Raw genomic sequence first — 26,095 nt, 5'->3', positions numbered from 1 at the left:
ACTGGGAGGGCTGGTGTCCAAACTTGGCTGTAATTTACATAGAAGTCCTGGGGTGGTTGGAAGTGGGGACCACTCAACCCAGGGAGGATGGGGGGGGCATTAGGGAGCAGTGGAAGGGAGGGGAAGTGGGGCACAGAACACCCTGCTCCACTTCACGTTGGTCCTGGTAAGAAAACCTCGTGTTTTCAAACCCACAGTTCCTGACAGTCACCATCAGTTTGGGGACATTTATAGACTGGCTCCTCCCCAGCCCAGAGCAGAGATCCACAGGACACTGGGCTAAAAGTGAAGACCTGGCGGATGTGCTGGGGGTTTGTTCCTGATTGACAGGTTTCCTCATTGGAACCAAAATAAATAAAACCCAGATAACAAACAAAAAACGCGGAAGGACTAGACACTGCTGACCTCTACCAGACCCTGGGCCCTCAGGTGATCAGAAAAGAGAAGGAAAAAGAAAGAAAGGAAGGAAAGGGAGGGAGGGAGGGAGGGAGGGAGGAAGAGAAAGAAAGAAAAAGGAAGGGGAAAAATCAAAAGTATTTCTGGGCTCCCTGTGGGTGGCGGCAGCGGGTGGCCGAGCTGTCCCCTCCCATGAGGCCGTGGGCAGTTGATTCCACCTTTAAAGTCAGTTCAGTTCCGAAGAGAGTGCGGTCGATGGGAATCTGACATTGGGGATTTTGTTTTTTTGCTTGTTTTGGGTATATCTGGCTTTTTGTTTGTTTTGCGAGATTGTGAGTGGCATACGCTCTGGGTTTTGTGAACCCGCTGGGCATGTAATCAGAAGACAGGGCTCTCGGGGTCCACGGGAGCCGGTGGGGACAGAGGTGGGGGACCGGAAGGCTGTGACGGGCTCCCATCTCCTCGGCTTCAGGTCTGGGCCAAGCTTAACTGGAGGGACCCAGGCCTGGGACGTGTGCTGAACATCTTTTAGGCTTCCCGGAGGGGAACAGCTTCACAGGATTGGATAGAAGCCCCGCCCATCGCACCCTGCACCGACCCACACGCCCACTTCTGCATGAGCTTCTATTCATCCTTCAAAACCTTCCCTGGGAAGCCCCCCTGGCGGGAGCGCCTAGCTTGCTCTCCACCTCCCCACCCGAATCCCACCCTCTGTGCCACCCCAGCCGAAGGTGATGGGGGAGGGGTTTGTCCCCACTGGCTTCCTGGAGCGTGAGCTTGGGAGGGGAGGGGCGGACGACACCAGGGCTGGGCAGGGCACAGGCCGCCTGGCGGCTCACCTGGGGCCAGACCCACAGCGGGGGGGCTGTGGGCGTGGTCAGTACGGGTGTCCCGGGTCTTTGGGTCTCTTCAGCTGCACCTTCAGCCTCTTCATTCCGATCTGAAAGCCGTTCATGGCCTGGATGGCCGCCTGCGCGCTGGCCGGATGGTCAAAGCTCACGAATCCTGGGGGACAAAGTGACGGGAGCTGGTGAGCGGCAGGGGTCCCAGCTGGGCGTCACCAGGCTGGTGTGTCTCTGGATGGGGGCCTCGCTCCTCCCGCCTCGCTCCTCCTGCCCTGCTCAACTTCTACAACACCATGTGGTTCTGAGGATTAGTCCAGACCGTATACATGCCAGGCGGGGCTCCACCTGACCACGCCCCGGCCCCTCACTGGGGGATTCTAGGCGGGACTCCACCTGACCACGCCCCGGCCCCTCACTGGGGGATTCTAGGCGGGGCTCCACCCTGACCACGCCCCCAGCCCCTCACTGGGGATTCTAGGCGGGGCTCCATCCTGACCACGCCCCCGGCCCCTCACTGGGGGATTCTAGGCGGGGCTCCATCCTGACCACGCCCCCAGCCCCTCACTGGGGATTCTAGGCGGGGCTCCATCCTGACCACGCCCCCACCCCCTCACTGGGGGATTCTAGGCGGGGCTCCATCCTGACCACGCCCCGGCCCCTCTCTGGGGATTCTAGGCGGGGCTCCACCCTGACCACGCCCCCGGCCCCTCTCTGGGGGATTCTAGGCGGGGCTCCATCCTGACCACGCCCCAGCCCCTCTCTGGGGATTCTAGGCGGGGCTCCGCCCTGACCACGCCCCCGGCCCCTCTCTGGGGGATTCTAGGCGGGGCTCCGCCCTGACCACGCCCCCGGCCCCTCTCTGGGGGATTCTAGGCGGGGCTCCGCCCTGACCACGCCCCCGGCCCCTCACTGGGGGATTCTAGGCGGGGCTCCACCTGACCACGCCCCCAGCCCCCTCACTGGGGGATTCTAGGCGGGGCTCTACCCTGACCACGCCCCCACCCCCTCACTGGGGGATTCTAGGCGGGGCCCACTCACCGAAACACTTGCTCTGGTTGGTAGCCCGATCCATAAACACCTTGGAGGAGATGATATTGCCGAAGGGGAGGAACATCTGGGTCAGCTCCGTGTCTCCAAACTCCTGGGGGAGGTGGTAGATAAACAGGTTACAGCCTTCGGGACCTGTAGGTGGGGGAGAGAAAGACATAAAGCCCCCAAGGAGAGGAGGCGGACCCCCCCTGGGTTGGGGTCCAGTACTTGTCTCTGGCTGTGGATGCAGTGGGGGCTTCTCGAGACCCCCAGAGAGAATGGTGGGGAGCAGAGGTGAGGCCTGAGAGCCTTGACCCCTCCCATATGCTGCTCACCCAGCCAGTGCTCATCACAGACCAAACCCAGACACCTCCTTCCCCACCCCGAACCCCACAGGCCGAGGTCTCCGCCTCCCAGACTGACTCCCTAAGCTCCTCCACTGCAGCCCTCCACCTCCAGGCCATGTACTGGAGTCAGGTGCATGGGGTGCTGGGGGTGCTGGGGGGTGCTGGGGGTGCTGGGGTGCTGGGGTGCTGGGGTGCTGGGGTGCTGGGGTGCTGGGGTGCTGGGGTGGCTCAGCAGCGACTCTGCGGGCCGTGTGCTGGTCTGACATTTCAAAGAAGCCTGGAGGCCAGGCTGGTGGCACCCACCCGTCAGTCATCCCAACACCTGGGAGGCTGAGGCAGGAGGTTGCTGTGTTTATGGGTCCAGTGTAAGTTACACAGTGAGACCTAGTCTCAAACACACACACACACACATCTATACACACACGCGCGTGCAGAGAGAGAGAATTCGCTCAGGGGTGGCTGTAGCTGGGGGTATAGAGGTTGTCTGTCTGTCTATCCATCTGGTTAATGTTGGGCGCGCCTGGGCCACAGTGCCCGTGTGAGGTCAGAGGACCTTTTGCATGGGTCCTTCACCACGTGAGCTCTGGGGATCAAATTCGGTTATTAGTGGCCAGCGCCTGTGCGTGCCGAGCCATCCTTCCGGGCTGGAGTTGGAGGAGGGACTTCCCCAAGTGTCCTGGCTGTGAACGTCAGAAAACGTGTCCGGCCGGTGGCTTCGGCCGCACAATGTCTGGGAGACACGATGTGGCCCGCGGGGGGGCAGTCCCGGGACTCTAGGCTCTGAGCCCAGCTCCTGCACGCAGGGGTGCGGGCCTCATCACAGGACACCTCTCCCCAGTCCCCTCCTGGTCCGCAGGCAGGGCGGGAACGGGGGGATGCCAGGGACTTCGTGATGCCTCCCGGCCTACACAGGTGAGGACAGGACGCCTGAGCTGCAGATGGGGAAACTGAGGCACTGGTCACAGTGCCCAGCCAGAAGAGGATGGGAACGGCCTTGGGTCGCCGGACTGCGTACGCCTGCTTCCTCCCGCATTCCCTCCACAGGACTGGCTTCACTGGGAAGGCCTCAGTTTACCCAAGATACCTCCTCGGACTCCGGACTCCTGTTTCCTCCCGCATGCCCTCCATAGGCTTGGCTTCACTGGGAAGGCCTCAGTTTACCCAAGATGCCTCCTCACACAAACGAGCCGCCCCAAAAAGGGGGTTTCCAAGCTTGTCCATAGGGGGTGGGAACCGCCAAGGGCCGCCGTTCCATGGAGGGGCGAGTTCAGCAGTGCAGGTGAGGGCGGGGCTGGCAGGGGCCGCCTCACCTTCGCGCTGCTGCTGCAGGAGGTGCGGAGGCTGCGGGACGCCGTGCGCCACAGGCGCGAGAGCCGCGGTGGGGTACATGGCTGCGGAGAGCAGAGGCGGAGCCGGGGCTGAGAGGTGGGGCCGGGAAGAGGGCGGGGCTGAGAGGTGGGGGCCGGGGCAGAGGGCGGGGCTGAGGGACGGGTCCAGGGCAGAGGGCGGGGCTGAGAGGTGGGGCCGGGGCAGAGGGACGGGGCTGAGAGGTGGGGCCGGGGCAGAGGACGGGGCTGAGAGGTGGGGCCGGGGCTGAGAGGTGGGGCCGGAGCAGAGGGCGGGGCTGAGGGACGGGTCCAGGGCAGAGGGCGGGCTGAGAGGTGGGGCCAGGGCAGAGGGCGGGGCTGAGGGACGGATCCAGGGCAGAGGGCGGGGCTGAGGGGTGGGGGCCGGGGCAGTGGGCGGGGCAGAGGGCAGGTCCAGGACAGGGGGCGGGGCTGAGAGTGGGGTCAGGGCAGAGGGCAGGGCTGAGGGGCGGGTCCGGGGCAGAGGGCGGGGCTGAGGGCAGGGGGGCGGGGCTGAGGGGGCGGTGCTGAGAGGTGGGGCCAGGGCAGTGGGCGGGGCAGAGGGCAGGTCCAGGACAGGGGGCGGGGCTGGAAGAGTGGGGTCAGGCAGAGGGCAGGGCCTGAGGGGCGGGTCCGGGGCAGAGAGCAGGGCTGAGAGGTGGGTCTGGGGCAGAGGGCGGGGCTGAGGTGAGGGGCGGGTCCAGGGCAGAGGGCGGGGCTGAGGTGAGGGGCGGGTCCTAGGGCAGTGGGCGGGCTGAGGTGAAGGGCGGGTCCAGGGCAGAGGGCGGGGCTGAGGTGAGGGGCGGGTCCTAGGGCAGTGGGTGAGGCTGGGTGAGGGGCGGGTCCAGGGCAGAGGGCGGGGCTGAGGTGAGGGGCGGGTCCTAGGGCAGTGGGTGAGGCTGGGTGAGGGGCGGGTCCAGGCAGAGGGCGGGGCTGAGGTGAGGGGCGGGTCCAGGGCAGTGGGCGGGGCTGGGGTGAATTTGGGCCAGTGTGAGGGCGTAGCCAGGGCTGGTGGCAGGGTCTGGGGCTGAGGAGTGGGTCGGGGTGGAGGGGGTGTATAGTGGGGGCAGGGCTGAAGGGCGGCACTTGGGCCTGAAGGGTAGGGGCGCGGATGGGGGTGGGGCCGGGGCTGAGTGGGCAGAGCAGGGATGTGGGAAAGGCTGGCTGGGGCCAGAACCCGGGGCCAAGGCACAGCCAGAGCGGGGTGGAGGGGTGGAGGGGTGACTGGGACAAGCAGGGCAGGGTCAGAGCTCGGGCTGCACGAGGGGCGGGGCTATGGTAGGAGCAGGGTCTGAGGTCCAGGGCCAGGGCACGGGGCGTGGCCAAATATAGATCCGGAGTGGGCGGGGCCTCGCAGCAAACAACCGAGGAATGAGGCCATGCCAAAGGGACCCCTGCGCCTTGCTCCACGTCCCTGCCCTGCACTATGCCTCTGCTCCTCATCCCGGCTCCTCATCAGCTGTGGCCCCGCCCCCTTGTTCCCTGAGCCCACCTCTCAGGCCCTAGCTCGGCCCCTCATGTCCTGGTCCCAACCCTTTCAATCCCCACCACCACTCTGGCTTTGCTTCCTCCTCAGGCCCTGGTCTGGCCCAGGTCTGACCATGTCCCCTGCCCCACCCCTCATCCCTGACCCCACCCCCAGCCCTGACCCCGCCTCTCAGCCCTGGCCCCACCCCTCAGCCCTGGCCCCACCCCTCAACCCTGGCGACACCCCTCAGCCCTGGCCCCACCCCCAGCCCTGGCCCCACCCCCAGCCCTGGCCCCGCCTCTCAGCCCTGGCCCCACCCCTCAGCCCTGACCCCACCCCCAGCCCTGGCCCCAACCCCTCATCCCTGGCTCCACCTCTCACCCCTGGCCCCACCCCTCACCCCTGGCCCCACCCCTCACCCCTGGCCCCGCCTCTCAGCCCTGGCCCCACCCCCAGCCCTGGCCCGCCTCTCAGCCCTGGCCCCACCCCTCAGCCCTGACCCCACCCTCAGCCCTGGCCCCACCCCTCAGGCCTGGCTCCACCTCTCAGCCCTGGCCCCACCTCTCAGCCCTGGCCCCACCCCTCAGGCCTGGCTCCACCTCTCAGCCCTGGCCCCACCTCTCAGCCCTGGCCCCACCCCTCACCCCTGGCACCGCCTCTCAGCCCTGGCTCCACCCTCAGCCCTGGCACCGCCTCTCTGGTCCCGCCCCACCCTCAACTCAAAGGAGCAGGCCCACCCACCTCAAGAGGTGGGGCCGGAGTGGAGGCTGGGTTCTGAGTGGCGTTAGGCCATAGTGAAGGGAAGGGCTATGAGGGACAGGGGCGTGGCCACAGCAGGACGGGCAGAGAGGGTATAAGGATGGAGATCGACAGGGGAGTGGGGCTAGAGCTGAAGACCGCCGGGTGGGGTCATGACGGAGAACAGGGCGGTGACTAAGCGGGCAGGAATGCACCAAGCCTAAGCACTTAGCGGGTGGGGCTCCGCCTTTGGGGCAGGGTTAAGGGCTCACGGCGAGGCGGGCATCTCTCTCAAGCCTGGGGCCGGATTCACAGAGTTGGGCGGGGCTGTGTATGGATGACCAGGGGCAGCCCTGGCTTTGGAGGAGGCGGTCAGGCCCTGACATGGGGACACAGGTAGGGTGCGCCAGGCTCGAGGGACCGTGCACATTCCTTAGGGTGGGCCCCAAACAGGAGTAGAGGGTGAGACCCTGAGGGCAGCGGTCACGGGGGGCATAGGCTTGACCAGGACTGTCCAGCCCCAGGGTCAGGACGGGGCTGCCTCTACCTGTGTACTGCTGGACTCCGGAGAAGGCAGGATGGAGGGTCTCGGCCACAGTGGGGCTCTGAGCTGTGGGGCAGAGGACGAGCTGAGCCCCGACACCCACAACCACCCCAGACCCCCCCCCCCCCGTGTTACCCCCTGTGGCACGTCCGAGAAACAGATGGACATCAACTCGCCCAGGGCGAGAGCAGATGACGGAAACCGTGTGCCCACCACCCCGCAGCCCCTGGCCCTGCCCTCTCGGCACCCAGGAAAACCCATTACCTAAGGGTCATCTCCCACACCCCACCCCCCCGCCCAGACCCCCGCCCCAGCCTGGGGGGATCCCCGAGCGTCCTCCATTAGCACGCAGGGCTGGCGGCTCAGACCCACCTTGCCCCACTTCTACTTGGGAGGCGGGGCAAGAGGACTGCCCTTAGTTTAAGGCCAGCCCAGGCTAAGGAGTGACTTTAGACCAGCCTGAGCTACAGAGGGCGTCTAAGAGCAGCCTAGCCTGGGCTACACAGGGAATTGAAAGCCAGCCTGGACTACACAATGTGACCCCCATCTCAAACAGCAAACAGGGAGAGGCTGGTGCCTAATATTGGCCGAATGCCCCTCCCCACCCCGCATCCAGCCTTTGACGTCACCTGTCCCATTTTCCCAGTTCTGGAAACCAGTGAGATTACTGAACTGGATTTTGAACCCAGAACCTTCCCTGTACATGATTCTCACGTAGCCCTCCTTCACCAGCCTCTTCCTGTGCTCACACCTGCCTAGACGTCCCTTGTCCTGCCCGGCCATGCCCAGGATGTCATGCTGTGGGGACCTAGGTACGTCCCCCAGTCACCGTGCCCACTCCAGGCACTGTCCTAAGCTCTCGGGCACAATCTCTCCCAAGTTACCTGGGTAGGGGACGAGGCCATTGGCATACACAGTCTCCAGGGCGGGGTGGCTCCCAGGGAAGGGCAGGACACCTGGGAAGCCATTGGGGATGGGCGTCACCAGGCCAGGAACGGCGGCAGTGCCCAGCAGTGGGGGCGAGTGTAACCCTGAGGAGGGGAGAGGGTAAGACATGGAGTGGGGGCACCCAGACACGGGGGGGGGGGGTGCCCGCTCGTCCTGAGGCCTCCCGAAGCTGCTCTCACCGGAGGTGGGGGCCATGGGCGTGGCGGGCAGACCGTTAAGGCTGACGGCGCCCTGACGGCGCCAATCTGCTGGATGTGGCAAGGGGGGAAGGCTACGCCGGGGCTCAGGTAGCTGCCGGAGGTGGACAACACTGTCGTCTGTTGCTGCATGAGCTGGGGACAGAGACGCTGTGAGTGGGACCAGTCCCACCGTGGCTCAGGAGCGGGGGTGGGGGAGGATTCCGACGGACGTTACAGCTAAAGCTGGGGTCAGGGCTCAGTCAGAAACCTGGCCTCAGCTGGAGGTCGGTGACGGGGCTGGATCAGGGTTCAGTAGGCTTTAGCACTTGGTTTGGGGAAAAGGTTCGGCCTAGATTCTGGGCTGGGATAGAAATGGAGGCCTGTACTTGGATTGAAGTTCATTCTGGGATCAGGGATCAGTCAGGCATTAGAGCTCAGCTTGGGATCGGGGCTCAGTCTGGGTTCAGGGCTAAGTTAGAAACTGAGGCTCAGTTGTGGATCAGGATTCAGCCTGAGACTGGAGATCAGTCTAGGATATGGGATCTGGGTCAGCACAGGATCTAGGCTTGGCCTTGACCCAGAACTAGGTTTAGAAAAAGGACTCCAGATTGGGTCTGCCCAGGAACAAGACACAGTCAGAGATTGGGGCTCAGCCTGGGATCAGGGATCAGGCAATGATCAAGGCTGAGTCAGGAGCTCAGCTGACATCAGCCTTGAGGATTTAGCCAGAGCTGGACCAAATGCAGATTTAGGGACGGTGAGATCCAGGCTCCAGCCATCTGGGTCAGAATGAGTGAGACATTAGTATTCTGCCCATAGTCAGGGTACATCTGGGATTAGGGTGGTGGCTGTGTTTAGGACTATCAAGATCTGGGCTTTCAGCCTGGACTGCAGCTCAGTTTACCCTGCTGGGCCTGAGGCTCAGCCCCACCCAGGACAGGATCCTGGGTCAGAGAGAATGAGTGACGGGGAGAGGGAAAGGTGGGGCGGTGGGGCTGAGTCCCAGACTCAGTGCCCACATGCTGGGGCCACTCACAGCCTGGGCGTAGGCACTGTAGGGGCTGAAGGGCAGGGTGAGGGATGGCGTCAGGATGCCCAGCTGGCCAACCATCTGCTGCATGCGCCTCAGAGTCCGCTCTTTGTCCGTGTCCGCGAACTTGACCACCAGGCTGGAGGAGGCCCCCTGTAAGGACAGTGCGTGGTGTCGGAAGGGCAGGGTGGTAGCCAGGACTCTGGGAGTCCCCGTGGACGAGAGTGGAGGTGCCAGCCGTGAAGGAGTCCACATCCAGAAGAGCCAGGACCACAGAAGAAGTGCATAGGGCTTGTCATCCTGGGCCTGGCGGTGTGGCGACATGGCCATAGGGTCTGCGAGGCAGCCACAGCCACGGTAACGGTGGGGCATGCAAGTCCAAGGTTAATGTCTGGGACAAAGGTGTGTGTGTTGGGGGGTCCTAGCTGTAGCCATATCCTCAAAGGCAGGGGGGGAATCCAGCGGCCAGAGAGGGAGAGCGGAAGAGTTTGGGGGCGCACCATACAGCCCACACCTGGGACATGATGGGGACTGTGCCAATCACTCATGCTCTAGAACCAAGTTGGAACTGAGGCTCAGTGTGGGATCAGGGGTCAGTATATGAGGAACTGGGGCCCAGGATCAGGGCTCAGCCAGATCCTTTCTGGTAACTGGGCCCAGATGCTCCCAGCCAGGCTTGCAGACACCTCCTTGGACAGACAGCCTGCTCCTTGGCTTTGGTTGTGAGCGAGTCAGCCTAGGGGTGACCTGAACCTGCCCAGCCACGTGAGGGAGACAGCCGCTGCTGTAAGGCTGGGGATTCCATTTACCTGTAGTGATGCCGACTCCTGGGGACCCTCCCTGGGGGATAGACCACAGCCATACCTGGGTGGTTCTACATCTTGCACACCTGCTCCCCAGTCCCTCTTGGCCTCCTGGGTCCCCAAGACCCTCATTATCTCCATACAGTTTCTCCAGACCGGCCCTCATCCTCCTGGTGGGAACCTGAGCTCGGCTACCCAGCCAGGTTCTCAGAACCTTTTCCTTTGCCCCCTAGTTACCCTGACATAAAGGACCTATGCAAACGGCCTGGCAGCACCCCCTCACTTGGTGCCCAGATGTGGCTCCCTACTGCCCTAGGATGGAGTCCTTGGTCTCTACACATTGTCCAGCCATTGGTCCTGCTCCTCAGCCTGTGTCACCACCACAAGCTAAGACCACAACACACCAGGACAGCGTCTGGTCACACAGCCTTCTGCCCTCCTGTCTGACGCAGTCTAGGAAGGTGTAACACCCATTGCTCCCAGCGCCCTAATCGTCCCCTCCCCCGCCCCCCCCCCCCCCCCCCCGCCGCTGTAGCAGGGGCAGTTCTCACTCACCGGCATGGTCTGGCTGCCATGCAAGGCGTGAATGGCCGCCTGGGCCTCTGTGTGGGAGGAAAACTTCACAAAGGCACAGCCTGGGGGAGAGGGAGGTAGAGGTGAGGGACAGACCGAAGGATGTACAAGGTGGGAATAAAGGGGAGACGGAGCCCTTGATTGCCACTCACGAAAGACAGTAGACAGTAGTTCACACAGACATGGGAAGGCCAAGGTGGCCTGGACAGACCAGACACACCACCATCTCCCAGGGACAGACGTAGATGTCAGCAATGAATTCACCAAACAGAAAAAAGTCAGTCATCCACCTCCACCTATCTACCCACATTTTCATCCATCGTCTCTCTACTCACCTACCCACTAATCTGTCGGTCTGTCTGTCTGTCTATCCATTCATCCACCCACCCAATCCATCCACCCACCCATCCGTTCATCCATCCATCCGTCCGTCCGTCCATCCATCCATCCACCCACCCATCCATCCATTTGTCCATCCATCCACCCATCCATCCATCCACCTACCCACCCACCCATCTGTCCATCCATCCATCCATCCATCCATCCATCCATCCATCCACCCATCCATCCACCTATCCATCTGTCTGTCCATGTGGTCAGCCAGCAGGAAGTCAGTTCGGCTGCCAGTGACTGTGTGAGACCCTGACAGTCACACACACTTTCAGATCTGCTTGGCCCCAGAAGTTCCCATTAGAACGACTGAGACAAAGGTTTGAAGAGTCAGTCACCAGCTCTGACCTCCAGGGTGCAGAGGGTGAACCTGTGGTCAGATAGACGGACACACAAAGTCATGTGGTGGCCACGGAGGCAGATGCACCCCCGGCCAGGGTCATATACCATGGATCCAGGGTGGGACCAGTCTGCCAGTCATACAGATGGACAGACAGACACTTGAAGACAGACAGAACTTGAGACACTCAGGGAGAGAAGCTGAGAGGCTTGGGCCATGGTCCGGAGGACCAATCTGCCGGGACACAACAGCCCCCACTAAATAGACACTCAGGTGGGGCCAGGGATGACCCCGCCCTCCCATAGACCTGACCCCTTCTCCACAGCCAGACCCTCCCCTCCCCTCCAGCCCCTCTCCTTTTGCAAGCTGTAGTTAAAATAGGAAGTGACAGGGACTAAGAAGCCAGGTGGGCAGTACCAAGCTCCTACACTTACTGCAGGGGTCCTAAGGACAGCCTTGTGCACATCTCTCCCCACCCCAAGTCTATCCGCTCTCCTCCCTCCACTTCAGGACTAGAATATGAAAATTCTCAAGGCCTGGAGAGATGGCTCAGAGGTTAGAGCACTGGCTGCTCTTCCAGAGGTCCTGAGTTCAATTCCCAGCACCCACATGGTGGCTCACAACCATCTGTAATGAGATCTGGCGCCCTCTTCTGGCCTGCAGGTGTACATGCAGGCAGAACACTATACACAATAAATAATAAATAAATAAATAAATAAATAAATAAATAAATAAATGAATGAATGAATAAATAAATGAATGAAAGAAAGAAAAAGAAAGAAAATCCTCAAGAATGATCAGTCCCTGGTGCAACCTCAGCCCTCCCCACAGGTCCCTGCCATCACCCTCCTGACCCACCCCACCCGCGCTACCCCTTCCCACAGGCCACGCCCACCTCAGGCCTATCTCTTCCTAAAGTCCCACCCATCACCCACTCTGCTATTCCCCTCTGCAAGACTGAAGCCCCGCCCCTCGGCAGGCCCCTCCCTCACTGTAGCCCCACCCACCCGCTTCCCCCTGGGCCCTCCAAGCCTCCGCGAGGCTCCGCCCCACCGCCTGCCAGTCACCTTTGCTGCTCCCGTCGGGTCCTCGCAGCACTGTGCATTCATCGATGACGCCAAAGGGCTGGAAGAGCCTGAGCACGTCTTCCTCCGACTGCTGCTTGTTGAGCATGCCCACGAACAGCTTCCGGTCCCCTGTGGGCGGAGCCCCGGCCCATGGCCCCGCTGAGCCCGTGCTAGCCCTGCAGACCCTCAGCCCTGACCTGAGCTGCCCCAGGACCTTTGCTCAGGCCGCCCTGGCTGCCTGTCGCCCGGGGTTGATGGAGAAGGGAAGGAAAGCAGAGACACTGAGGGGGCGTTAGGGAGGAAGAGATAGGAGACTGGGGGACAGTCAGAATCAGGAGAGAGAGCGCGCTACAGGAGAGTGACAGGGACTGGCAAGGCTGGGCTTTACCGAGCTCCTACATATACACGAGGTCCCCACAGCCTTGCCCACACCTCTCCCCACATCCCAAGTCTGCAGCCTTCGGGCACCCGTGAGGGAACGGGAAGGGTGTGGGGTGTCTGCAGTCTGGGGAAGCAGCCGGAGCCCCGACCCTCAGGCTGCGGACAGGGGAGATTACTACTACCTCCACGGCTCTCACTGTCCGCCGGCTTCACCTGGATCGGGCGCGCCATCTGTGGAAAGTGGGGGACATAGTCAGGGTGGCCGGGGACCGACTGGGGCGCGGGCACCTTCTCTAAGCTCTGCCAGGCACCGGCTGCCCACTTTTTCTTGGCACACTCAGGCAATCAAACCCAGGGACTAAACTAGTCCCGTAAATTCTTAGCTAGCCTTCAAAACCCAATGACACTTATCCTCAAAACAGGACAGACTGTCTTTAGAAATGGCGGGGATCCCCGAGCTCTGTGTGCGTCAATTTCACATTGCCGCTTCTGTCTTCAAGAAGTCAGTTTGTTTCTGAGCCCTGTGTCTGGACTTGGCTAAGTGACTTCCTCCAGCACAGAACATGATGGAAATGAAGCCACAGCTGTGAACTTCATGCTAGAGAGCTTGTTGCTCTCTGGACACAGAGTCCAAGTGTGCCAGCCTGGGCTAGCTGCTGATGACTCCCGGGACTCGTTCTGAAGAACTTAAATTGCCTTCGCTGGCCTGGGGAATCACGAACAAATAAAATGTTTGGGAGTGTTTGTTACTGGGCAGTAGCTGACTGATACCTGAACCCACTGTTCTGGACTCTTGTGTGTCCCACCCCAGAAGGTGGCATTTGATGGTATCGCTCCCCTGCCCCACACAGCCCCGAGGACAGACTGGAAAGGGGCTGCACATCTGGAAGGCCGTTATTTGCATCCCTTGGTCCCTGGATGGAGTCCTCCTCCTGACTGGGAGACTCACTTGGGTGAACTCCTATTCGTCCTTCAAAACTCAGCTCAAAAGTCCCAGCAGCAATCCCCCCTTTCCTCGGGGCTCCTCAATGCCTCCTGCCTCTACTCTGTCTCCCTCCAGACAGGGGAAGAGGGTGGAGCTTAGCGTCACCCCATGCTAGGGGTAAGGAAGGAGGGGACCAAGAAGGCCCAGGAGCCAGGAGTGGGGTCGCCACCAAGTCAGATCAGGCTAGCCCCTTCACACACAGCCCTGTGACCTCAGGGCTAGGATGCGCACACCTGACTGACAGTCCTGGACCGGCCCAGCGACCCTCGCTCCCCCCACCTTGGCCTCTTCCCCTCCTGCGCTGCCCCCACCTGGCTGTGAGCGGCCCTCATAGTGCACCCCCACCCCTCTCCTCTCCCCCCTCCCCCCTCCCCCCACTCTGCTCACCTCTCCCTTCTCTCACACCCCTCCCCTCCCGTACACCCCTCGCCTCCTGCACACCTCTCCCCTCATGCACACCCCTCCCCCCTCCAGTGCATTCGACTTCCTCCGGGCCCCTCCCCTTCCGGAATCCTCCTCTTGCACCCACTTTGGGAGCCCATCCCCTCCCCTCCTCTAAGACCCCCCCGGGGACTCGCACTACCTGCCTGGACCCTGCCCCATCAGCCAGCCAGATCCTCCCAACCGCCCCACACCCCATCCCCTCTGCACCTGGGTACCACACCCGACCCCGGGGTCGGGGAGGGAGGCGATTTGAACCGGATAGTTCCGCTTCTGGGGTCAGGGCAGCGAGGGGTGTAGGGGGACGAGGCAGGGGAGGGGTCCCCCAGATCTAGCCTCCTGGTCCCCCACGGCCCCTCCCACACGCCCCCGCCGGCCCTCCCCCTCCACCATCCTCCCTAGCACCTTGGGCAGATGAAGATGGGGTTGCCATGGCAACGCTGATTCACCCCGCGGAAGCCGGCAGTTGTCGCTGCCATGGAAACCGCCTCTTCGGGCCCCTCCGAGTTCAGATCTCGCGGCGCACAAAAGAGATTTAAATATAATCTTTTAGAGATGAGGGAGGAGGAAGGGAAGGGAGGGGAGGGGAGGAGGGGTGCGCCCGGTTCTGTCGCCATCACCCCACCACCGACCTTGGTCTCCAGCGCTCCTGGGGTCCCCCCTCCACCCCACAGTGACGGAGAAGGGACCACGGAGCGCCCTCCCAGCCTGCACCACGTGCCTCCGCTGAGCGAGCGTCGGAGCTGGGTCTCCCCCCCACTCCCCGCCTCCCCCCATCTGTCCCACCCAGGTGCCCGCCCTCCCCCCTGCACCTTCTGCAGCTCCCGTCTCTGCCCCGCTTCCCGCCCTCCTTCCTCTTTACTTCTCCCAACACCATTTCCTGTTGGATAAGATCTGGGGGGACCCCAGGGAGAACCCTCACTAGTGTCGCAGAGTGGGACGCCACCACCAGAAGTTGCCCACTCCCACAGAGGAGAAAATCTTTGGCGGGTTTTGAGGCAGCAGTAGGAGTTCTGTGGGGGAGACCGTGTCTCCCGCTGGAGCCGGGTCTCTGTTCGGGACCCATTTCATCTCTGAGCCGGGTGTGTTACAGACGGGGAAACTGAGGCCTTTGGACAAATCTCAGCTGGTCCAGCTGGGGCCCTGCAGGTTTCTTCCGCAGTTGGGAGATTCCAGAACCAGACGTCCGTGGAAGCCACGGAAGAGAGAGAACACCCCACTCAGGCGGCCACGGCCCACTGTCCCCTCCCACCTGGACACTGCGAACCCCTCACCTACTCTGAACCCCGCCATGGCGCCTTAGTGCCATGACTGCAGTTATAGCCTCTCATCGCGGCATTTAAGGCCTCAGCCAGAGTGCCCTCGCGGGGACCCTCCCTCCCAGCAGCCTTCCCCTGCCCCTCCTCAAAACTGGGCCTTCCCCAGTGCTGGGGGGATGGCGGCTCACCCCCAAACACGCACCCTTAGCCAGTCAGATTGACGCCCAGAGATGGGACCAGAACCAGAGCATGCACCCTCAGCTAGACGGATGAATTACGCCACTGGGCTGCAGAATACTACACAGACCAGGAAAAGCGTGGGAAGACGCTTTTAGTGGGGAAGAGGGCACAATGCGGGGGTTCTGGGAGCCGCCCGCGTGGTGGTGGGTGGATCCTTCACGAGGGCGCACCCGTGCATGCGTGACCACGGCGGGTCCCCCAGGTGTCCCGTTTCACTCTTCACCCTGTTATTTGTAGCAGAGTCTCTCCCTGATCCTGGGACTTTTTATGGAGGTTCTGGGCTGGGACCCAGGTCTCCACGGAGGGGACCGCTCTCAGAGAACCCTGCCTAGACCGGTGAGGGGCGGGCACAGCACCCAGACGCCTGACGGCCAAGCAAGGCCTCTGCTGAGCATCCGCAGGCAGGTGGCCTTCCCTCTCTGAGCCTTAGTCTTCCTGTCTGCTGGGCCAATGTGGCATGTGGAGAAACTGAGGCCTGGAGGTTTGTAGCTGGATACCAACCCCGATCTCAATGAAGACAGACGCAGAATGGCAAGGTTCTGATGTATCCTGTTGCAGTGTGACGGAGGCCTCCCCCGCTGTCAGTGCAGGGCCACGTGGGGTCCTCTGTGCCTGTCCCCCGCAGTTGCATCTTTGGGTGGGGGCTCGCGGTGGTGGGGACACAGCTGCAGTCCCGCACACTCTAGAATGCCCGCCAGGGCGGCTGGATGCGGAGTCTGGAACATTCTGAGTCACTCACATCCAGCACTGGCAGCGGAGTCTAGAACGTTCTAGATCGCCAAGCACTCATCATGCTGCAGGGCCCCAGAGTCCCTCGGGCGGCTAGCCTCCATTCCAGAACGTTCCAGGTCCCTAATTTCCAGCACGGCTTCTGGTCTCGAGTTCCAGAATGTTCCAGATATGCGGTACAATGGCAGCCGGCTCCAAGTCTAGAACATTCCCCGTCTTCGCTGTCCCACACCCTGTGGCCATGAGACGCTTTCACATCCCACGTCAGTTCCTCAGATTAAATGACATCAGCTCAGAACTTCTGAGTCCCAGCAGCAGGACGACACTCTCCAAGGGGCCCACAGGAGGTGCGGGCCCTGAGGGGGCACTTTGAGCCACCACCCTTAGGGCTGCCCCATCAGGCCCCACAGTTGTGTTTCTAATAAAGTTTTATTGGCACATGGCTGCGCCCGTGGGGTAATACATGCCTGACCGAGCACGGCATGGGTGCAGCCACAGGCACTGTGAATATCAATGTTTCCAGACATTATAAGATCTGTAAATGTGAAGTTAACTTTGACACTGGATTTTATGGGGGGGGGGGACTGTCCATTTAGAACAATTCAGAACATGACTCTCCTGTGTCAATCATGGTTGTGCAGTCCACGGGCCACTGAGAAAACTTCTACCCTGAGGCAGGTGTGGTGGCGCACGCCTTTAATCCCAGTACTCGGGAGGCAGAGGCAGGTGGATCTCTGAGTTCGAGGCCAGCCTGGGCTACATGTAACAATCCTTGTGCACAAACTGATGAGACCATAAGAAACAGTATGTGAAGAGTGAGCATGGAGGGGTGGGAAACCCCCCTTGGGACCGCCCCCCCCCCCCGCCCCTTGGCTGCTTTCCATTGACCTCATGCTAAAATGCTGGGATCTAGGGAATGCTTCGTCAAAATAAAATCTAGTATTAAAATGAATTTCTGCCTTTAATTTATTTTTTTTGTACCTTTTAGTGTTTCTCTCAAAAAATTCTAATAACAGACATGTCTGATTTTTTTCTTTTTTCTCTTTCTTTCTTTCTTTCTTTTTTCAAGACAGGGCTTCTCTGTGTAGCCCTGGCTGTCCTGGAACTCACTCTGTAGACCAGGCTGGCCTTGAACTCACAGAGATCTGCTTGGCTCTGCCTCTTGAGTGCTAGGATTAAAGGCATGCACCACCACCACCTGGCTAGATTTTTAAAAGTTAACATTTTTTTTCTAGAACATTTTCTATTTCTTCCTGTTCTAAGCAGGGTCTGTCCCTGGGTACTGTGAGCACACGGCTGGGTTGTTCTCTGTGGGTGCTGAGCTGAGTCCTTGGCCTCCACCCCTTACATGCAAGGACTGTGTGATGGACTGTGTGATTGTCACGTGTGCCCACAGGTGTCGTTCACCCCGAGAGGGCAGTCACCTGAGTGAGATCCACTTTTACGTGGTCAATCAATGAAGCCTCCCGGTTCCCTTCTCAACCAGACATACCCCATCTTGACACTGCATCCCCCTGCATCTGTCCAGAACATCTGTCCTCTAGACAGCCTACGTCTTCAACACCTCCAGGACCACATGGTCCTCCCTTGTGACCCGCACACCTGGCCGTTTACAGTGTCACCACCTGATTGTGATGAACTGATCGGTGACACTTCCCCCACCATAAAAATCCTACACATCCACACCCTTATTGAACACTGTCAACGTGACCATGTTTGGGAAAAGGGTCTTATAGACAAATGACACAGAGGAAACGAGGCAGCCTCGGCACTCTGTGTTGGGGAGAAGGAGCTACGGGGCACACTGACAAGGAGAAGCCAGGCAGAAGCCAGGAGCACCTGCAGGGAGGGGTGGGTACAGGGACGAGCACTGTATCTCCACAGGAGCCTAGGAAGGAATGGGGCATGATCAGCTTTGGAAGAGGGATGGATCCCCTTGACTGGGAGGTAGTTTGCTCAGCTGTGCTGGGAACCAGGAAGCCATGGTCTCCTCACCAAGCAAAGAGGTGGTGAGGTGAATGGATGACTGAATGGATAAATGGATGGATGGATGGATGGATGGATGGATGGATGGATGGATGGATGGATGGGTGGGTGGATGGATGGGTGGGTGGGTGGGTGGATGAATGGATGGGTGGGTGGATGGATGGATGGATGGATGGATGGGTGGATGGGTAGATGGATGGATGGATGAGTGGAGAGATGGATGGGTGGATGGATGGATGGGTGGGTGGATGGATGGGTGGATGGGTGGGTGGGTGGATGGGTGGGTGGATGGGTGGGTGGATGGGTGGGTGGATGAATGGATGGGTGGATGGATGGATGGATGGATGGATGGATGGATGGATGGATGGATAATGGGTGGATGGATGGATGACGGGTGGATGGATTGGTAGGTGGATGGATGGGTAGGTAGATGGATGGAATTGTGTGAAAGGGAATGTCTGGGGCTGAGGAAATTATGACTTGCTCAAAGCCCATTCAGTGCACATAGGAGGAACTGACTCTTCCTTCCACACTCACATATAGAAACAAGTGTGATGTGCACACTTGGAATCCCAGAGCCAGGGAGGTAGAATCAAGCGGTCTTGTTGGACTCCCTGACTATCCCTGCCTCCTTCCCAAGCTGCCTCCGAGTTTTAAAGAGCCACGTGGACGGTCTTAGGTAGATGTGCACATGCACACCCACCTGCTCACAGAGCGGCTTTGTACCCACCTGACCCGACCCCCATCTGTTCTTCCCACGTGGTTCCCATCTGCTGCAGATGCTCCAGTCATTGAACATCACCCACCGTGAGGACTTTGCCAGAGCTACCCCAGTGCCAGCGTGTGCCCTCGAACCCCCAGAACTGGGAGCTAAATGATCTTGGCTTTGTAAAGCCCACAGCCTCAGGTGTATTATTAGAGTCCCACGAAACATCAAATGTATCTTTCATGTCTCTGGTGGGGGAAGGAAGGCTCCCGTCTCTGTGGCCAGAAGACCCTGCCCTCTCCTCGTGCCCCATCCCCTTCCTCTCCCTTCTGAGTCGCTGCCTCTGCTCCAGCCCCAAGGGTGGCCTGGACCCTTGCCCAATGCACCCCCGGGGGCCTCTGTGAAGCAGCAGAGGTGCATTTCTGACCAGGCCCACTTGTGCTGCCTATGACCATCACCCCTGTGATGCACAGAGCCCAGCATACAGCAGGCGCCCAATAGATGCTCACACTTATGCCCCTTTTGTTCTATCTAAGTCCACAGGCACAGGGAGGCCCAGCCGAGCCCCCCCCCCCCGGCTATGAGTGCCCCTCCGCTCTACGGACGACTCACCCCCGGCAGGGTCTTCTGTTCGTGCAAGGCCGTCTGGGCTTTGATGGCGGAGTCCCTGGCGCAGTATGTAAGGAAGGCACAACCTGGTAGGAGAGACGGTATGTGAGAGGAGAAGGACCCCAAGCCATGGACCCAGAGGGGCGGGGGAAGGGCAGCCCGGGCACCCAGGATAGCGGAAATTTCCACCATGGTCCAGCCACACCGTGGAGTATTATTCAGCCATAACCAGAACTGAGGCTACGACACTCCGCAGCATAAAGGGGCCTTGAGGCCGCTGAGCCAATTGCAGAAGGCCTCACAGTGTGGATTCCATGAAAGGAAATGCCCAGAACAGGAGAAACCAGACACAGGAAGTGGATTTTGGGGTGCTGAGGGCTGAGGAGAGGACAGGGAGTTGGAGTGTAAGGGGATCAGAACTTCGGACTGGGGAGACAGGACATACTTTTGCGACCTCAGAGCTGGGGAGGTGGAGGCAGGAGGATCACTGAGGCTCTGGGTTGAGAGTGTTGTGGATGGAGCCTGGAGGTCAGTTCCCAAGCAAGTCCTCTGGGCTGCACATGCCTGTGCCAGAAGACTATGACGTGGGGTCCTCTTTAACCCACCCAACCTGCTCTGGGTATGGAGCTCACCCCCCAAGTTAAAAATGCAAATCAGATGTGGTTTGACCGGAATGCGGGGTTCCATGAAAATGTCACCTAGTTGATAGATGAATGATTGACACGTGGGCGTGTTCTTCCACGTGGTGAACTATTACACAGCCATGAAAAGGAAAGCTGCGTGTCCCACCCCAGAAAGGATGGACTTCAGGCTCCTGAGGTCGGCAGAGGATGCACAAGGAGCATGGCCAGAGCTGCTGAGTCCTTATTTGGTCACTGGCATTGACAAATTCACACACAGGAAGGGGAACGGTGGGTGCTGGGCAGAGGTGAGTGCTGGTGGAGGTGGGTGCTGGGCAGAGGATGGAGGGGAGTTAATGTTTCACAGGGGTAATTTTTAGTTTGGGAAGATGGGACACACAGCCAAGCCATGCGCTCACAGATGGAGCCAGCTGGGGAACGTCACTATGGCTGGCCCTGGCTGTATTATTTTAACTGATTTTATTATTATTAGTTTTTCATTTGTTTGTTTTTCATTTTTTCCTGAGAAGGGGTTTGTCTGTGTAGCCCTGACTGTCCTGGAACTCTCTCTGTAGACCAGGCTGGCCTCGAACTCACAGGGCTCCACCTGCCTCTGCCTCTGCTGGGGTTAAAGGTGTGCGCCACCACCACCTGGTCTCTAAGGCAGGTCCACCCTGCAGCCTGGAACTTGCCGCCACTGACCTCAGCACCCGGAGTTCGAGGTCATTCTCGGGTACATAGAGAGTTCAAGACCGGCCTTGTATCAAAGCCCCAAAAGGAGGAAGAAGAGGGAGGGAGAGGGAAGGAGGGAGAGGAGGGAGGAGGGAGGAGAAAAGAGAGAGGAGGGGGGAGGAGGGAGGAGGAGGGAGGTGAGGGAGGAGGAGGGAGGGAGGGAGGAGGGAGGAGAAAGGAAAGAGGAGGAGGAGGAGACGGCAAAGAGAATCGCCCCTGCAGTCCCGGGGCCGCTGTCCGCGGTGCTGAAGCGCATCTGCCCCCCCCCCCCCCCCAGCTCTGAGCCCTGATGGTACGTGCCCGCTCCCCCCCACCTCGGCGACGGAGGTTGGTGTTCTTTCCCACCCACTCAGAAGGAACAAGACCCTGGGCGACTGGGTGGCCCTGAGCTTCGCGGGCTGAGGGAGGAACAACGGCCCTGTGTAGAGGAGATAGACAGACACCTGGAGCTGGGGAAGTCTGGGGATCAAAACGGGAGGAGGCCACTAAAGTCGGAGCCCTGGGGAGCCATGGGGAGTTTCTTCCTCGATGTTAACAACCCCCGCCCCAGACTATCATGAAGGCTGGAGGTGCCACTGTGAGCTCACATCTGGGTATAGTCAGAGCTTCAGCAGAACCTCCCAAACTGCTCAAGAGTTACACACCGCTGAGTGCTGTATGAAGTGGACCAAGGCTCAGAGAGGCTAGCACCCTCCCCAAGACACACAGCAATCAGAAACATCTGCCTTTGAGCTGGGAGTCAGGGTGAATGGCTGAAGGATTCCTGAGACTCAGAAAATTCCAGAATGTTGGAGAGGTCTGCATTAAATGTTTTTATTATCTATTTACCTATGGGGGCCCCGGCATGCCTATGAGGGGCAGAAAACAACTTGTGGGAATCTGTTCCCTCTGGGGACCCACAAGGGACTGGGTGAAGGTTGTTATGAGCAGCCCAGTTGTGCTGGGAACTGAACTCAGGTTCCTGAGGTGAGCGGTATTCACCCTGAGCCGCTGAGCAATCTCTCCCAACCACCTTATTTTGGAAACTGGCTCCTGGTCAACTCTGTAGCCAAGGCTAGCCTCGATTGGTGATCCTCCTGCCTCAGCTTTCTGAGTGCTGGGATCACAGATGCCCCACTGAACACTCGAGTCATAGCAAGAACAATTTCCTGTGACTCCACCCGGCCCCATCCTGTCATCAGGAAGACAAGCTGAGTGACCTCCATTCACATCTGTGAACACATGCTCACCCCACCCCCCGCCCCGTTCATCCTCCATGAAGTAGCAACCAGAGATGCCTGTGATCACCAAGTCATGTCTCTCCACCTACAGCGCTCCATCACTCCCACATTCCTCACGGCCAAGGCCTAAGTCTATCCTGCCTGTCTCTTCCCTCTGCTCCTCCAACAAAAGCTCCTTCCTTCACCAGGACCTGAGCAGGGATTGTGGTCAACCTGGGACATCATTCCTCAGATAACAAAATGAAGCCTTCACCCCAAACCTGTGAGAATCCTACCTCTGCCACTTCCTCAGGGTCTGCATGAGCCCCATTTCAAGTGCTCCACACTTGACCCAGGGGAAGGTATGGTGACAATTACTACACCTCCATGAAATCTGGGGACATCATCCACCCACCCACCTATCCCTCCATCCACCCACCTACCCATCCATCCATCCACCCATCCATCCATCCACCCACCCATCCATCCATCCATCCATCCATCCACCCATCCATCCATCCAACCATCCATCCACCCATCCATCCATCCATCCACCCACCCATCCATCCATCCATCCATCCATCCATCCATCTATCCATCCACCATCCATCTATCCACCCATCCATCCATCCATCCACCCATCCATCCACCCATCCATCCATCCATCCATCCACCTCCATGCATTTTCCTCAAGCAAAGCCAGTCCCTTCCCTCCAGCCTGTGTCCTGTCTCTGATGCAATCCTGACCGCTCCAGCACACAGTGGTCTCCTCCCTGTGGAGATTTCCCAGGGCCTTGCACCTCTGGGCCCTCAGAGATGCTGTTGTCTGCCTCAAGAACACTTTTCTCTACCTGCAAATGCCCCTAGCCTGAACACTGGAGCATCGCCCACTCTGTGAGCCCAGGCCTTGTGCCCAGAGTTCATCAAAATCCACACCACCCTGTATTCTTTTCCAGCAGTTTCCTCTGAGACGTATGCTTCCAGGACCTTCTCTTAGGCAGCTAGGGAAACTGAGGCACACAGCTGGATGGTGTCTCATTTGAAGCCCTCATAGTGACTCAAGGAAGCACCTGGTGTGGCCCAGAGACAACAACAGCCCCTCCCACACCTGTGCCAGGCCATGTGTCCCCGAGGCTGCTTGTCGCTTCTGGGCTCCACATCCCCTCCTCCTGCCATGACAGCCACTGCTGCTCCCATGGTAACAGCAGGCCATCCCCCCACACACACACTCCGCACTGTCCCCCAGAGTGTGCCAATGCTGTCATTAACATGGAAATGCATAGGGCATGTAGGGCTAGAGAGACCCCGAAGGTGACCTGTCCTCCCTCAGAGGTGGGGGCAGAAGGACCCCCCCCCCATGTCAGCTCCCAGGTTCTACCTTGAGCCCTGGTTGAGGGAGGCCCTCGCACTCTGGATGGCTCCAGGGAGGGTCACAGAGGGTCCATGGGCCCCCATCTCCTGCCCCTTCTCTGCGTCTCTCTGCAGCATTTAGGGACCTAGTCCGCCCTGGGATCCCACCCCTGCTGTTATGGGTTATCTTGAAGGTGTGAACAGAAACAAAGCCATTTGAAATATTCTTCTGTGCAAGAATTCCAAGTTCAGTCCATTCTGTCTCCATTGTCCCGAAGCCCAGAAAGGGGCAGCCACTGGCTGACGGCCACATAGCAGAGGCCCGAGAAGAAGATCTACCTCTCTTGAGCCAGGGTCTCATGTAGCCCAGGCTAGCCTTGAACGTGCTATGTAGCTGAGGATGACCTTGATCCTCCTGCCTGAGCCTCCCAGGTTTCTGACTGACAGGCGCGTGTGCCACCACCCCTGGCCTTCAAACAGACTTCTGTCAAGATCCTGAGCCTTCCTTTACTGGCCTGTGGGATCCCCACCTCCTCACTCGGGTGGGGCCTGGGAAACGGTGGACCTCTAGTCACTGGCAACCGGACCCTCCCTGGACCCTCCGCCGCCCAAATTCCCACCTCCTAAGCAATGTTCCAAAATCTGAAGGCCCCTAGACCACCACATCTACCAGAAAGAAAATAACTCCGGTCCCCGGGCCTTGCCACCCCACTGTCCTGCCTGGAATTCCCAGGGGAGATGAGGAGCCTCCCACTCTAGCACCCGTGTGTGATCCCGGAGACCCAGGCCTCACCACTGCCCCCCAAGCCCCGACTTGGGGTGCCATGCAGGCAGCCTTCGGGTTCCCGTCAGAAGTTTCTAGCAATGAGTACTTAAGCCAGACCCTGGGCTTCGGTCCGGGTCACGGGTGGGAATTAAATCTCCAGTCTCACGTGTTTGAGAATGAGGTTGGTGGAGAAAAGCACTGGAGTGTGAAGGAGTTCCCTCCCTGCCATGGAGCCAGACCAGCCTCAAGGCCAGCTGGCAGCCCCGGACGGTGCATTCGTTCATCTCTCATTCACTCATGCATTCATTCTCTCATTCATTGGTCCATCCATTGACTCGCTTGTCCGTTCATTCATTCACACACTCTCTCATTCATTCCATAGGCGGGTACCGGCCCATCCGGGGGGGCCCCCACCTTCCCCCCACCCGCAGGGTCCGCCCGGGGATGGAGACGGTGGTCTCAACCTTGGGGGTCCCCCAACACCTGCCCTCAGAGCTCGTCAAAGCCACCAGATTCAGACACTGGGGCCTGGGACGGAGCAGAGTGGGGCGACCCTGCCCCCCGGAAGCCTCCATGGGAGGGGGAGCCAGGTTCTTGAGCCACCTGCCGGCGACGCCATCCACGCGCGTCCTGGTCACCCGGGATCTGGAGTCTGCCCAGCGGACCTCACATTCATTGTCTCGGCCTCAGCTCTGGCTCTGCCAGGTTCCACTTGAGCCCAGGGTGGGCGCAGGGGATCAGAAAGATGGCACCACCCAGAGAGGGCTGCCTGGGTCCCTGCGTCCCCTGGGCCTCAGCCTCAACCTCGCGCCCCCCACGTCTTTGTAGTTACCGCTCAGCCCCGGGTCCTGGACATGTGTCCGGCAGCAGCCAAGCTGGCCCGGCTTTGTGAGCAGGGATCCCGGTCCCGAGGTGGGAAGTTCCCGGCCCAGCCAGAGAGACCCAGAGCGACGTGGTGGGGGTGGGAGACCGGCAGGCAGGGGTCCCCGGAGCTCCTGGCACAGGGCGGGAGGGGGGGGTTCTGGGAATGGGAGGGAGAAGGGGAGAGAGAGGAAGATGCCTGGGGAGAGGAGGGAGATGGAGGGAGATGACGGAGAGCGATGGAGGAGGAGGGAGTGGGGAGGAGGGAGGGAGAGGGGGCGGAGGACGGGAGGGGGCAGCTGGATCGAGAGCGGCACCCCCAGGGCGGAGGAGGGTGCAGGGGAAGGTAAGGGGGTGCTAGGATGCAGGGGTGCAGAAGGAGAGGTATGGGGGAGGGATCCAGAGGGTTCAGGTGCAAGGGAGGGGTGTAGGGAATTAGGGGGGGGTGTAGGTGTAGAAAGAGAGGTACAGAAAGGGGCTCGGGGTGCAGGAGGCAGGGTGCCGGGGTGCAGGGGTCAGGTGCAGGGATGCAGGGGCGGGTACGGGGCGCGGCGCCCACCTTTGTGCACGCCGGTGTGCGGGTCCTTGAGCACCGTCAGCTCGTAGATGCGGCCGAACTGCTCGAACAGCGGCTTGAGGTCCTGTTCGTGCAGGTGGCGCGGGATCTGGCCCACGAAGAGCTTGATGGCGTCCAGGTCCTTCATGCCGTCGGGCCGCGCCCCGGGGCGCTCGGGCCCGCTGCCGCCCACCGGCCAGGCCCGGGCAGGAGCTGCGGTGCCGCCGCGTCGCTCGGTCAGCGGCCCCGCCCGCGCACGACTGCGCCACAGCGCTTCCCGCGGCCGCCTCGGGAACTGCAGGGGCGGGTGGCGCCAGCCGGCGGAGGGGAAACTGAGGCCCAGAGGTCCTGGAGGTGTGGGAGGCTGCAAGCTGGACGTGTACATCAGAAAGACTGACAGGTCTCCCCACGCTGGCTTTGACATTCTTAATGTGTCCGTCACCAACAGCCATGAGATAAGCCCCGTTGCCAGGTGCCCTGGGGAGACTGAGGCAGGAGGATCTGGAGATCCGGGCTAGCCTGGGCTACATGGTAAGAGCCTATGTCAAGACAAAACAAGCAGCCACAGATGGGGACGGTGGCTCTGCAAACAGTAGGTGAATAATGAAAGCCAGCCTGTGACGTGGTCACAA

At 60.2% G+C, this 26,095-nt stretch overlaps 1 protein-coding gene across 1 annotated transcript; it reads right to left on the bottom strand.

The window, feature by feature from the left end:
- Positions 1–749: 749 nt before the first annotated feature.
- On the bottom strand, positions 750–25,611 carry Celf5 (CUGBP Elav-like family member 5). The gene is given in 13 exon segments (XM_059251703.1): positions 750–1,401; positions 2,280–2,423; positions 3,928–4,008; positions 6,717–6,779; positions 7,598–7,744; positions 7,841–7,901; positions 7,904–7,993; positions 8,877–9,023; positions 10,229–10,308; positions 12,044–12,172; positions 12,607–12,655; positions 19,383–19,465; positions 25,467–25,611. Coding segments are annotated over 13 exon segments (1,347 nt in total). The 3' UTR covers positions 750–1,273.
- Positions 25,612–26,095: the final 484 nt, after the last annotated feature.

The sequence above is a fragment of the Peromyscus eremicus genome, unplaced genomic scaffold (genome assembly GCF_949786415.1).
Source record: "Peromyscus eremicus unplaced genomic scaffold, PerEre_H2_v1 PerEre#2#chr22_unloc_1, whole genome shotgun sequence".
NCBI classification, from domain to species: Eukaryota; Metazoa; Chordata; class Mammalia; order Rodentia; family Cricetidae; genus Peromyscus; species Peromyscus eremicus.
Note: the sequence above shows the minus strand (reverse complement) of the source record. Positions and strands in the feature narration are given on the sequence as shown.